The 14,160-nt window shown below is 37.6% G+C and overlaps 1 protein-coding gene across 6 annotated transcripts in view; it reads left to right on the top strand.

Moving 5' to 3' along the window:
• Positions 1-13,877, top strand: part of LOC149068345 (uncharacterized) — a 49,476-nt gene extending 35,599 nt beyond the window's left edge. For 3 of the 6 annotated variants that reach the window (XM_089251446.1, XM_089251445.1, XM_089251444.1), the window contains one exon: positions 11,493-13,877. In XM_089251446.1, the coding sequence (XP_089107572.1) occupies positions 11,656-12,792 (1,137 nt within the window). In that variant the 5' untranslated portion in view covers positions 11,493-11,655 and the 3' untranslated portion in view covers positions 12,793-13,877. Of the gene's footprint in view, positions 1-1,186; positions 5,100-11,492 lie in introns of those variants that run through there. The other 3 variants (XM_089251449.1, XM_089251450.1, XM_089251447.1) reach the window with 2 other exon arrangements.
• Positions 13,878-14,160: the final 283 nt, after the last annotated feature.

Raw genomic sequence — 14,160 nt, 5'->3', positions numbered from 1 at the left:
CCCCCCCCCCCGCCCAAGCCGAGATTGTAGTGTTATTTTGCAGAAAAAAACAACCCGCCCCCTTCACGAGAAAAGAAATTTGAAACCTCCCTTCCCCCCCTCGTGAAAATTCTGCGTAGGCCTGTGGTAGTATGGGACTCTTTAAGACAAAGAATATTGGTTTCAGACGCAAACATTTTCATATCAAATTTTCATCGTTGATTTTGACATCATTTGAAGCCATGTAAATTATCACCGATATATGTAATTTGCAAGAAAAATGTAATTAGCAACAATAGATACAGCTCTAATTAGAAATATTTCCCAACAGTGCATGCATATGCTAATTTCTTTTAAAGTTAATTGGATATTAATTGATGGAAATGATTGTTGATCATGTTTTTATAATAAAAAAAAGCTAATATTTTTTCTAAAATTGATATTAAATGTAATTCAATAGTTTTTGGCGGCCTAAACCAATTTCTAAAAAGCTGAAGCTATCAAATTCTTCGTTATTTTTTTTTTTTTTTTTTGTGTAGAAAAAAAACAAAAATAATTTTGAATCAAATTGTCATGTATTCCTTCGAGAGGTTTCTGCACTTTTCAAAAGCTCATACAATGATTTTCTCCCTTAGTTATAATTTTATTTCCTACTATGGGACACTGAATTTTACTTGAAAACTACAAATTTATTTTGCTATTAATCCCAAAACATACAATTTATATTTATTTGCACATTCATTGATGAAACGACTCCTGTACTTGGGTCAGCCTCATTGGGAGAGATACGTCCCCCCCCCCCCAAAAAAAAAACAACTTTCAAGTATGTCCCGCCTATCGTCAGCCGAACAACTGTACTAGTTGGTTTTTTTCAACAAATTTTATGAGCAGTACATCTGGTATGAAAACTGTGCTCCACATTATTTTTACTATGCTTGCATTCACACCCCTCAAAAAAACAAAATATTTTACTTTATGTGCTCCTACGATACGTGTGGCGAGCATCAAGTTTTTGTATGAATATCTTGTTATCCCTAACGTGTTGAAATCACTGATAGAAACAATAATCATCATATGGGAAACCTTTGCAACATTTCCATTCCAACCTACCCTTTCATCCATGGACCACCATTTGAAAACCGCCAGTTAATTCAATAAGTTCTACAAGTGTCATATCTCCATGCAATATATATATCTTTTTTTGCAGGTACTTGAAATGCAGATGTGTAAGATGGCATAGCCAAATCTCTACAAGTGGATTTAAAGGCAGAACCTCTCGAACAACAGAGCAGTTTATAAAAGCAATAGAGGATAATCAAGGTTTTGGTTCTTTTCTCTTCGTTCAAGTAGATCTCTGACATCATGGAGGAATGTTCATGTAATGGAGATGTGTGATGCAAAAGAAGACAAGACCAGCGGTAGTTCTGTCCTAACAACAATTAGTGAGAAAGTTTTTGAATCTGCCGTTTCTGATCAATTCCATATTGGAGAAAACTCATATAAGTGTGAATTTTGTGAGAAAACATTTTTGACAGAGTGCGATTTGGACGATCACATCAAAGTGCACAGACAAAAGAAGTCATACGAGTGTGACGTTTGTTCTAAATCATTTTCAAAAATAAGAAATTTGAAAAAACATGAAAAAGTCCACACTGGGAAAAAGCCACATGAGTGTGATATCTGTGGAAAAACTTTTTCCAGAAAAGACCATTTAAAGTGTCATGAAAAAGTTCACACTGGAGAGAAGCCTCACAAGTGTGGTATCTGTGGTAGAACGTTTTCTTTTTTTGGCAATTTAAAACAACATGAAAGAATCCACTCTGGAGAGAAGCCACATAAGTGTGATATCTGTGCTAAAACATTTTCTATAAACAGTGCTTTAAAACAGCACAGAAGAGTTCACACTGGGGAAAAGCCATACGGGTGTGATATCTGTGGAAAAGGTTTTTTTGAAAATGGCAGTCTAATTAGCCACAAAAGGATGCACACTCTGGAGAAACCATATAAGTGTAATGTCTGTGATAAAGTTTTCTCTCAAAGCAGCAGTTTGAAATCGCACGTAAGAGTCCACACTGGAGAGAAACCACACAAGTGCGAGTTTTGTTCTAAAACATTTTCTAAACTTACCAATTTGGATGTACACAAGCGAGTCCACACTGGAGAGAAACCATATGTATGTGATATTTGTAGAAAGACATTTTCTCAATTAGCCAATTTAAATGCTCACAACAAAGTCCACACTGGAGAGAAACCACATGTATGTGACATTTGTGGCAAAACTTTCTCCCTGATCGGCCATTTGAGTCGACACAGAAGAGTTCACACTGGGGAGAAACCACATGTCTGTGATATTTGTGGTAAAACCTTCTCTCAAATCAACCATTTGAGCCGACATATAAGAGTTCATACTAGAGAAAAAGCCATGTGAATGCAGGTTTTGTTAGGAATTTTCATGGAATTATTTGAAGAAGCACAAGTTGACTCATTGGGAAGAAAGTTAAAATGAAATTTCTGTTGGTGCCAAATAGGTTAGCATAATAGTATTTCTTACTCTTTCCAAGATATTTTGGAGAATCATTTCAACTGAATGGGATGGAGAGGGAATAAAGTAAGAGAAGAATCAAATTAAAGTTTTCCAAAGAAAGTTATTAAATATGGAAAGTGAATTCGTGCTTTTGAGTCAAAGGTTACTGCTTATTGCAGAGAGGGAAGTAATTTCTTGGGAACCTGTTACACAGGTCTGTAATGAAAAATTGTATAATTGAAAAATTGGATTTAAAGTTCCTTTCTTTTTTCACCAATAGCCAAAGCCTGAATGCGTTTTGTTAGCCTGTGATTAATATAAAAATATGTGAAACTTTTCAGAATTATGATGACTATGACTTTTTTTAAATCAGAATGGAGAAATTTTGTTATTTTTATATTACAATCATATATTTCACATATCCGAAACCATTTCCATTGGATAATGTTAGTTGCACGGTAGTGATCATTGTGTTTGGAGACATAGCTTGCAATTAAGTAATAAATTTATAAAGTGTAATTACATATAAAGACGTTAGATTATGTGAAGTAATGTATGTGCAGTAGGATCTCTTTTTTGTGAACACTGCTGAGACAAAAAAAAATTTTCCATAAAAGAGGGGTGATCTCAGGAAGGTGGTATCAGGGGATCAAAATGTATACTTTTATCGTACAAAGGGAAATTTTTGTTTGGCCCTAAAAGAGGTGTGACCTCATCTCTGAGAGATATTTGTTAACAGGGGTTTTACTGTATTACTTTAATAACTGGATTTTATTAAGAATGTGACACATTCTGTGGATTTTAGTTGATCATTTTGTTGTATTTGGAAAGTGTGGGAAAACCACGTACCAAATGTCAGTATTCTTGTGAAATACAAAAAGAAAATTACACAATTTCTTTGTTCTACTGCTGTATGCTCTAATGAATATTCAACTACTGAATATAAGCTCTTTTTGAAAATATTTTATTAAATTGTTATAATTTTTTTTTTCTGAAAAAGATACAAAATACCTATGTAAAACATTTTGTTCATCGAGAAGTATATTTTAAAAAATGAAAAATCTGCACTTGTCTTCTAAGTTATACATTTCACTTGAAAAAAAATAATAATAAGGTCACTCACCTTATATATGACCATTTAACCTCCAATTCAAAAGTCATGTAGCTATTTTTCTCATGTTAATTGCAAGAAACACATTTAAAAGTGTGATCTTCCTCTTTATTCAAGCGTATATTTCACAAGCCCAGTTTCTAGAAATGCTCTTCACTGGATCCATTTTTTTTTTATTTGAATTGTGCATAATGTTCATTATAAAATCTACAAGTTTCATTGTTGTCACCTTTTCACAATTATATTGTGAGAAGAGCTGTTTTTCTTAGGTTTTTATTTTTCTATAGACTTAAAATTTTCATGGTGCTTTCATATTTTTCATCACTTGCTATTGAGAAATATTTGCCTGGGGTCTCTCATTGTTATGACCCCTCCCCCCCCCCTTCAGGGGTTGAATTTTGAAATATCTCTTCTTAGTGATTAAAATAGAACTGCAGCCCAAATTTCATATTTATAGCTTCATCAGTTTCCACTCGAAGACAAAGAATCTGTCAGTTAGGACATTTTATTTTATACAGGGTGAACAAGACATATTTTGACAAACAAAAGGGGGTACAACCTTTTTTTTTTACTCTTTAAATGCTAGAGTTTTTGGCCCATCAGCAAAGAGAAAACATTTTCACTCATGGGCTATGACCTATTGTTTTTCAGCAATAATTATAATTCCTATACAATGTTGAATGTCCTTTCTTCAAAGTGGCCCACCAGTTTTAATTTCTTATAAAATGGCATGGGGTGGAGGAGGTTATTCTATGAGCCCAAGTAGAATATGACACATCCTACCTACCCTGTCTTATCTCAAACCGTTTTTAAGTTATTGTGGATATTTGATTATGGAAGAAAAATTTATTATGTGTGGGCAAAAAACCTGACTTTGTAAAGCACTGCTCCATTCGTTTTTTTTTTTTGTTTTTTTTTTGTGGCTCCTCAGTCACAAATGTTTGAGAGATTTCACGCAGACATTTCCATTCTTCCGTCATAATTTGCATGGACAAATACTGATCTCAATACAATAACTGCCGCACACTGTCAACATGTCTCATCATTCTGCTCATCACTGGTCTCGCACAATGATGCTCATCTTCAACACTTCCGTAACCTTCACAGAAGCCACTGAAATGCTACCTAACAAGATACAGCTTCATCTCTGGAGATTTAGTAGGTTTTTGATGCAGTTTTACTCGATTCAAAACAGAATTTCATATTGATTCCCTGCCCCATTGCTAACAACTCTTAAGTTATAGCTGCCACATGAACAAAAACAGGTGCCGAGAAAATCTGAAGAAGTAGTGAGTAAACTTTTCCCCGACTTCTTATCGGTCGTAGGTCCTCGGCTGTACCTCCACTACGATTCCAGAACGAAATAACTGGATTTTAGACTCCCAAAAGAAGAAAACAACACTTTATTTAATTTATTATCCAACACCTCCAACGAAACCGTCCTGTCTCTTCGGTACAAACTTTCACGCTATCCCCCTTTTTCGAATGTCTCAAATCGTTCTCGTTTCTCTCACTCGTGACTCCTGTTTCTCCTCGGCCTTTTTCCAACCTCTTTTCTCCTGAACCTTACACGTCCCATCATCGAAAAGCACATCCATCATTTTTAAATGATGATGATGCTTCAAGAGCGTAACTCGGTTTCTCACGGCTACCGTGACAGGGCGTCGGCACCACCTTGCATATCACCCTTTCGGGTCCCCCAAGCCAACGCATGACGCTATCCGGTAGGCGAGCGTTGTATCGTGCAGCAGCAGCTACTTTGGCGGCGGCCATACCACCCTCGAATGGCAAATAACGGTTGTTCATCCAAGAGTTCATGGGGTGGTGGTCACCACCGGCATAAGAGAAGGATGACCTTTCCCTGCCCTGATTCCTGGGCATGCCGTTGTTGACGATTGAAGATTTAGCCGGTTAGCTTCTGGTTTTCTCGGTCTTCGACTGCCGGTTCGTAGCTCTGTTGATTCCTTTGGCAAATGGACACGAAAACAATCGCTAGTTCGATTGCTTGGACGTTTCCTGCCTAGCCGGGAACCGGTTCGGTGCCGATCTCCTCCTGTTGACAGCATGACCATCATCGTATCGTTTCGAGTTCATCTTCTTGAGCTGCGAGGCCTTGCCCTCGGATGCGGACGCGTCTCGATTGGTCTTGCACTTGACGAGGGGAACGTCTTCTTCACCATGTTCCTGTTGACGTAGAGACAGCGCCTCGTACAGGCATCCAGTATCTTAGATCCTCGATTGACGACTGCCACGTCGACGACTTCTCCGTGTTCTGATATAAACTGCGACACTTGACTCGAATGTCATTTCCTCGGACGGCATGTTGCAGACCAGGATCATTTTAGCGCATCTGGTCTCGAAAGCCGGTACGGGCTCACTCCGGCGCACTTTAGTGCCTCCTCCGTTGACTTGGAGTTTGTTCGAGTTCCTGAGACAGTACCGGACGACCCTCCACTCCTTAGTCAGTGTCTTGACCTTCCTGAAAGATGAAACCAACCTCAGGCTGATGTAGCCCTCCTTGTTTCTCCGGATTTGTTTCAGCAGAAAGTTGTTCTTAATGATGTTGAAGTTGGTGAAGTAGCTCTCAACTTGGGATGTGATCCTCTCTTCAAGTTCTTCGTTAGGTATGCAAAAATCGTTGTTATTGCCGTTGTTGGCCTTCTGTTTGCCATCGGCAGATGAAGTACACACACCGTCTTTACTGCTTGGCTCATTGATCGGACTTAGAACTAGTACGTTTCCCAAGAGTGCGTCGTATGCCGTCGGACATATTAACATTTCATTTATCAAACGACTCGACACTGCGCAAGTAATCGGCACGTACCCGTGTTTGCCGTCGCTTATCTTCATCATACATATTTTCAGAGGGGCTATCTCACTTTCGCCAAATGCGGACTTGATCCTTATTCTCCCCTCGCCTTCACTGTCGTCGATCTGAACCAAATCCGATCTAACGACTGAGATCTGGGTCCCGGATTCGACTACGCCTCATATTGTCTTCTGACTACATTTCAAACTCACGGTCTGTGGTGTGTCAATGTCCGCACCAACACCAGCTGCCGGCACTGTGATATGTGCTGTTAGGACTGTGGTTTCTTCAATCGTGTCCCCCTCTTCTGTCTGGACAGAGTTCGCCTGGGCCCGACTCAATGTCTCCTGCTGGACTCTTGCAGGACAAAACTTTGCTATATGGCCTTCTGCTCCACACGCATAACAACTGACTGCGGCTCTCTCCCTGTTATTCGAACCCATCGTCGCTTTAGGTGGGAAGGACTCACCCTGAAGCGTTCGAATATCCAGTAATTGTAGTGGCAAACGACAAGTGGAAAATTATTACACATAAACTTTCGCATGAAAATATTATTTATTATGTTCGAATGTGTAGGTTAATTCAACATAGAACCCTCTATTCGACATTGACAGAAAGATACGGTCTCACCTGTTTATGGTCATCAATAGTCAATCTTCTATGCCGATCGGACATCCGACGTTGATAGTCATCTCGGCGTCTATCTACAATTCAATAATTAAACCCGCATGAAATACACTTTACACATAAATATACACTCAAAAAAACTTTAAATCCCGCATGAAATCGCAACACAAAAACATAATATAAATTTGTAGGGGCTCTACCCTATCAACCTTCCGAAAACCTCAATTTCCTCACCACCACTACCTCAAAATATCACATTAAATATCACATTTATCTAAAAACTGCAAAAAACACACTATCCCCTCCAAAATACATGAAATAACATTTCCCTCCAAAATACACATTATACACACTAATTTCGACAGGCACTACCCCTCTCCTACAGGATCGTGCAACCGGAGGAAAAGTCCTAAGTCTCAAACATTTAAACATTGAAAATGACTAGAATATAATTCACAAAACGGCTAGAACATTAATCACATTTTCGCAAAACTTGACCTTGATCACGTGATCGCCCGAATTTTACGGCGTACTATGCATATTCGGATTCATTTCCAAAATCAATGTTAAATTTTTCAAAATAAAAAAATTTTCTAAGCGAAAGTACTTTCCACCCGCGGTTTGCCACATTTACTGAGAACCGGTCGAGCCCCCAAAATTGCAACGTCCCTTATGGGAATTGCCTGTCCGGTTCGAAATATCCAGTAATTGTAGTGGCAAACGACAAGTGGAAAATTACTACAAATAAACTTTCGCATGAAAATATTATTTATTAGGTTCGAATGTATAAGTTCAAAGTATGACAATTTTAACAGTAGGTTCATTCAACATGGAACCCTCTATTCGACATTGACAGAAAGATACGGTCTCGCTGGTTTATGATCATCAATAGTCAGTCTTTTATGCCGATCGGACATCCGACGTTGATAGTCACTTCGGCGTAGCGTATCCCCGTAAGTATCAGTGGAGGTCTCTCGGTTGAGAGCCGGATCGCTTCGATCAGCTCCAGGGGTCCTCTCGGTGAGAGTCGGATCTATTCCAGCAGGGGCCTCTCGGTTGAGAGCCGAATCTCCAAGATGTTACTTACTGCACGTAGCCTTGACAAGGCCAGCTGCTACGTTACTTTCCGTCTCTCATCAGCAATGAAGTATTTCGACTATGAAGATAAATTAATGCTTTTGATTCCGGACCTGCCGGGAAACAAATTCAGATACTATAAGCTATTTCATTTTAAATAACTATTAGCTTATTTTCCCGGCCTAAGGCCAAATGATACGGTAGCAAGACGGAGAACCGTCCAACTAGAGGGCTTCAGTTGAATGAACAAAACAAAGGATGAGCGCAAGTGAGAGAGAGAGTTATTACAACGTACGGCCGGTATTTAAAGGAAAAACTCCCGACCGCACGTGTCTAACCAAGCCAATCGGCTTCAAGGTCACCTCATTTGCATGCGATCGTAGGCGGATATCATCACGATCGGCCTTGATCGTCGCCATACGATCACCGCTGCCGATGAATAGCAACAATATTTATGACAGCAACAGATTTACGTGACGGCGACTTCGGACTTTTACGCCGGGGGACCATCGGCACGTTACAACCTCCACTACGATTCCAGGACGAAATAACTGAATTCTAGACTCCCAAAAGAAGAAAACAACACTTTATTTAATTTATTATCCAACACCTCCAACGAAACCGTCCTGTCTCTTCGGTACAAACTTTCACACTATCCCCCTTTTTCGAATGTCTCAAATCGTTCTCGTTTCTCTCACTCCTGTTTCTCCTCGGCCTTTTTCCAACCTCTTTTCTCCTGAACCTTACATAGTGCATCTGTTATGTAACATAGGGAAGAATGTAATACTCATGTGGTAGCACATGAGGCTGTTCACATGTTTGAAAGTAGGGTGATTCACCCCACTTATATGATTGATGGTTTATATAACCTTGGATGGATATATTACCTTGATAATCCGATTTGTTCTAAGGATATGAAGCATTATGACATGGATGTCGCTCTCCACTTGTTAATACAAGATATACGGTTGACTGGATGTTGTGAAGATATTTATTATTTGAGATGTTAATTTTTTAAGGAAGGAAAAAACTCATCTCTGCCTCTACCGGGAGTCGAACCCGGGTCCCTCGATTGCCGGACGAGTGCTCTGACCACTAAGCTACAGAGGAGATAGAGATTTTCCTTCGCTAGAGCGTATATATCGAGGGACCCGGGTTCGACTCCCGGTAGAGGCAGAGATGAGTTTTTTCCTTCCTTAAAAAAATTAACATCTAAAATAATAAATATCTTCACAACATCCAGTCAACCGTATATCTTGTATATGAAGCATTGTTTTGTGGCTTTGCAGATCATCATGCTGTGTACTGTTCTAGCAATTTTCCAAAAGTGATGTCAATTTTTTTGCATGTATTGGGTATTGTACATTTTCATGCAAAATAAATAAATTATTCAATGATATATAGAATTATTCTATGTGTTGTCGCAAGTATAATTGTTTGAGAGACTGAATGAGAGAGAGCGAGAAATGTTTTTCATTATAATCAAGTTTTAAGCTTTTAATATGAACTGTCATTACATCAGCGTCATCGTATTGCTTAGCATTATTTCAATTAAGTCCTAGAAGTGACTAAAGGCACAGAGATTCATTACAGGACATCAAAAATCTGCAATTGTCAGTAGCATTAGTCATCATATACACAGATAAAAAATCAAGTTAATACAAAGAAAGAGCCCATTCTCTTAAATTTCAGGGCATCTATAACAGGTCCACAGAAATTCCAGGTGCCTCAAATTTGCTAAATATGGTTGCTAAATTAGAGTCTAAGAAAGGCTCAAAGTGTTTCAATTTCATTATGCTATGCCCTCTAACATAGGAAAAGCAAAAAAGAAACAATATTCAGGACCGATTTTCCTGAGCAAAATACCATGCTTGGCTTCTAAGAAATTGGGCTGACACCTAAATATTTTTGATTTGTTAGTCCCTGGCCTGCGACCTCTCTGTCCTTTAGCTCAGATTTTGTTGACCTTATAAAGGAGAAAGGAAGACAAGTTCTTCTGTTTTCTCAAAACTGGAGCTCTTGCTCTCATGGTCACCGAGTTCATTTTCAACAATTAAATGCATTATTTCGTTTCCAATTTTGATTTTCACATTGCATGAAGCTGTACCCTTTTGCAAGAAAAATGTAATTAGCAACAATAGATACATCTCTAATTACAAATATTTCCTAACAGTGCAGAAATGCTGATTTCTTTTAAAGTTTCATCCCTTTGCGTCAAATAGTTTGCTTTGTAGTTTTCTTTTTGTCTTTCTGTCTTGTTATATAATAATAATAACATGATCTTCACGTATTCCCAAGGGATCAGCAGGATCCGTCCAGGGAATTTGTTAGTGTTAGTAGACATCCATGCCCGAACCGGGATTTGAACCCAGACCTGCACAGTGAGAAGCTAGTTCCCTAACCACTCGACTGCCAGGCGGCAAATTTGTTTTTGATTTCGTCTTGTCTATATATAAATAAATAAACAGTTAATTGGATATTAATTGATGGAAATGGTTGTTGATCATGTTTTTGTAAAAAAAAATTTTTTTTTTTCTAAACAAATCTATATTAAATGTAATTCAATCATTTTTGGCAGTCTAAACCAAGTTCTAAAAAGCTGAAGCTATCAAATTCTTTGTTCTGTTTTTGTGTGTGTGTGTGTGTGTGTGTGTAGAAAAAACCAGAAAAATAATTTTGAATCAAAATTGTCATTTTTTTCCTATTGCTATGAGAGGTCTCTGCACTTTTCAAAAGCTCATACAATGATTTTCTCCCTTAGTTATAATTTTATTTCCTACTATGGGACACTGAATTTTACTTGAAAACTAAAAATTTATTTTGCTATTAATCCCAAAGCATTCAATTTATATTTATTTGCACATTCAATGATGAAACTCCTGCACTAATACATCCAGGCTTTATTTACTTTTGTTATGAAACGGGTCAGCCTGGCAATTGTAACAGTTGGTTTTTTCAACAAATTTTGTAGATAGTTCATCTGCTATAAAAACTGTTCTCCACATTATTGTTACTATGCTCGCAGTCACCCCTTCCTCACCCTCAAAACAATAACATATTTTACTTTATATGCTTCTACAAAGCGTGCGGTCAGGATCTGGGTTTCTAATGAATATCTTGGTATCATTTATGGATTGAAACTCATTTATACTTGATCACTGATAGAAATAATGGTCAACATATGGAACATTTTGCAGTATTTCCAAACTACCTTTTTATCCATGAACCACCAATTGAAAATCGCTAGTTATATAATAATTCTACAATTTCCACAAGTTTTATATCTCCATGAAATATATAAATATGAATGAATTTGGGGGAAAAAAAGATTTAGACTTAATGATGGCATATCTCTTCTTTCGCAGGTATTTCAAGATTCTCATCACAATCTGCAGGGTGAAATAGCCAAATTTCTGCAACTGGATTTGAAGACAGAACTTATCAAATGACAGCCCAGTTAATAAAAGCAATAGATGGTGAACAAGGTTTTTGGTTCTTTTCTCGCTATTCAAATAGACCTCTGACATCATGGATGAATTTTCATTTAGATCACATAATGAAGATGATGCAAAAGAAGACATCAACAAAGGTGGTTCTGTCTTAACAACAACTTGTGAGAAAGTGTTTGAATCAACTGTTTCTGATCAATTCTGTGATGGAGAAAAATCACATGAGTGTGAATTTTGCAGAAAAACTTTTCTTAAAGTGTACGATTTAGATGAGCACATAAAAGCCCACCTGGAAAAGAAGCTACATGAATGTGATGTTTGTTGCAAAACTTTTTCTAAAATAAGAAGTTTGAAAAAACATAAAAAAGTCCACGCTGGGAAAAAGTCACACGAGTGTGATATCTGTGGAAAATCTTTTTCTGAAAAACACCAATTAAAGTGTCATGAAAAAGTCCACACTGGGGAGAAGCCTTACAAGTGTGGTATCTGTGGTAGAATGTTTCCTTTTTTCGGCAATTTAAAACGCCACGAAAGAGTCCACACTGGAGAGAAACCATATAAATGTGATATCTGTCATAAAATGTTTTCTGAGATCCGTGATTTGAAAGTACACGGGAGAGTTCACACTGGAGAGAAGCCATATGAGTGTGATATTTGTGCTAAAATGTTTTCTACAAAGAGTGCTTTAAAAAAGCACAGAAAAGTTCACACTAGAGAGAAGTCACAAGATAAAATTTTCTCTCAAAGAGGTCTGTTAAAATTACATGTAAGCATCCATACAGGAGAGAAACCACACAAGTGCAAGTTTTGTGCTAAAACATTTTCTCAATTATCCAATTTAAATGTGCATGTAAGAGTCCACACTGGAGAGAAACCATATGAGTGTGAGTTTTGTGCTAAGACATTTTCTCAATTAACCCATCTTAATGTGCACAGGAGAGTCCACACTGGAGAGAAACCACATGTGTGTGATATTTGTGGTAAAACATTTTCTCAATCAGTCCATTTAAATGCACACAACAGAGTCCACACTGGAGAGAAACCACATGTGTGTGATATTTGTGGTAAAACCTTCTCCCGGAACGGCCATTTAAGCCGACACAGAGGAGTTCATACTGGAGAGAAACACGTGTGTGATATTTGTGGTAAAACCTATTCTCAATTCAGCCATATGAGCCGACACAGAAGAGTTCATACTGTAGAGAAAGCCACATGAATGCAGGTTTAGTAAGAAATTTTCATGGAGTTATTCGAAGGAGCACAAGTTGTTGCATTCAGGAGGAAATTGAAATGAAATTATTGTTGGCTGTCAAATATAAGTTAGGACATAAGAATATTCTTAACTCTTTCCAAGATATTTCAGAGATTACTTTTCAACTGGATGGGATAGGGAAGGAATAAAGCAACAGAAGGGTCAAATTAAAATTCTCCAAAGAAAGTTATTAAATATGAAAAGTGAATTTGTGCTTTTCAGTCAGAAGTTACATCACCGACGGGAAGTAATTTCTTGGAAAACTGCATTACACAGGTCTGCGATTGAAAAAATTGTACAGTTGAGAAATTGGATTTAAAGTTGAGTTGTGAGCTTTGGCCTGAGTTAGGTCTGACCATTCAAATGTACAGTCCCATTCAGTGCACCCAAGCTCCAAGGAAAGATTGAGATATTCGTTGCCTTTGTAGTCTAGTGCGTTCATCCGGAAAGTGAAAGAACATGGGTTCGATTCCTCGCAAGAGCAGTTGAATTTTCTTTCTTTTCTGAATATATCTTTGCATCATCCAGCTGTTAAAGACCTTCATATGGATAGTGGAGAGTGACATCATCTTCAGATATAACTTCCTAATCAATTTGTAGTCCCCCAATCCACCTCTTTTTCCTGTGAATTGGAAAACAGGCCATGTTGGCCTTTTTTTTTCATCAGAGGTTGGCAGGTCTGTACCTATCATCGATGGTTAAGTAGTTTCTTGGGAAACCGTTAATATGTTGTAGAATGGCTAGTGAATGTAGTATAATTAGGCTGAATATGTTTTTGTTCGCCTGTGATTAATATAAAAAAATGTGAAACATTTCCAAATTAAGAGGATTATGCAAGACTTTTTTTTATTGTAATATTATGGGAGAAATTTTTATATCTCAGTCATATATTTCACATATCTGAACTGTTTTCATTGGATCACATTATTGCAAGGTAGTGATCATTGCTTTCACTAGGCAATGTATGTAGCTATTACTTTAATAACCATACTGTATCAAGTAATAAATGTATTAAGTGTAATAATGTATAAAGATGTTAGATTGTATGAAGTAACTATTAAAATAATTGTATTATTTTAATAACCAGATTGCGTTAAGAATGTGACACATTGTTTTGTGGATATTTCCTTTAATCGTTATGATTTTTCTTTTTGAGAAAGGTGCACATACCTTTGTAATAAAATTTATTCATCAAGAACCAGAGGTGCCGACGTTAAGAAAACATTGGAGGGGCTGAAAGTTGCTGGTCGTCCCATATATACAGGACTCCAGTGCATACACAGATGGAGGACAGTGCATTGCATTGGTTTTTTTAAGTAGTTATTGGGGGCT

Source organism: Pholcus phalangioides, unplaced genomic scaffold, assembly GCF_987345545.1.
Source record: "Pholcus phalangioides strain wild (caught in Gottingen) unplaced genomic scaffold, Ppha-v1.0 ptg000027l_1, whole genome shotgun sequence".
Classification (NCBI taxonomy): domain Eukaryota; kingdom Metazoa; phylum Arthropoda; class Arachnida; order Araneae; family Pholcidae; genus Pholcus; species Pholcus phalangioides.
Note: the sequence above shows the minus strand (reverse complement) of the source record. Positions and strands in the feature narration are given on the sequence as shown.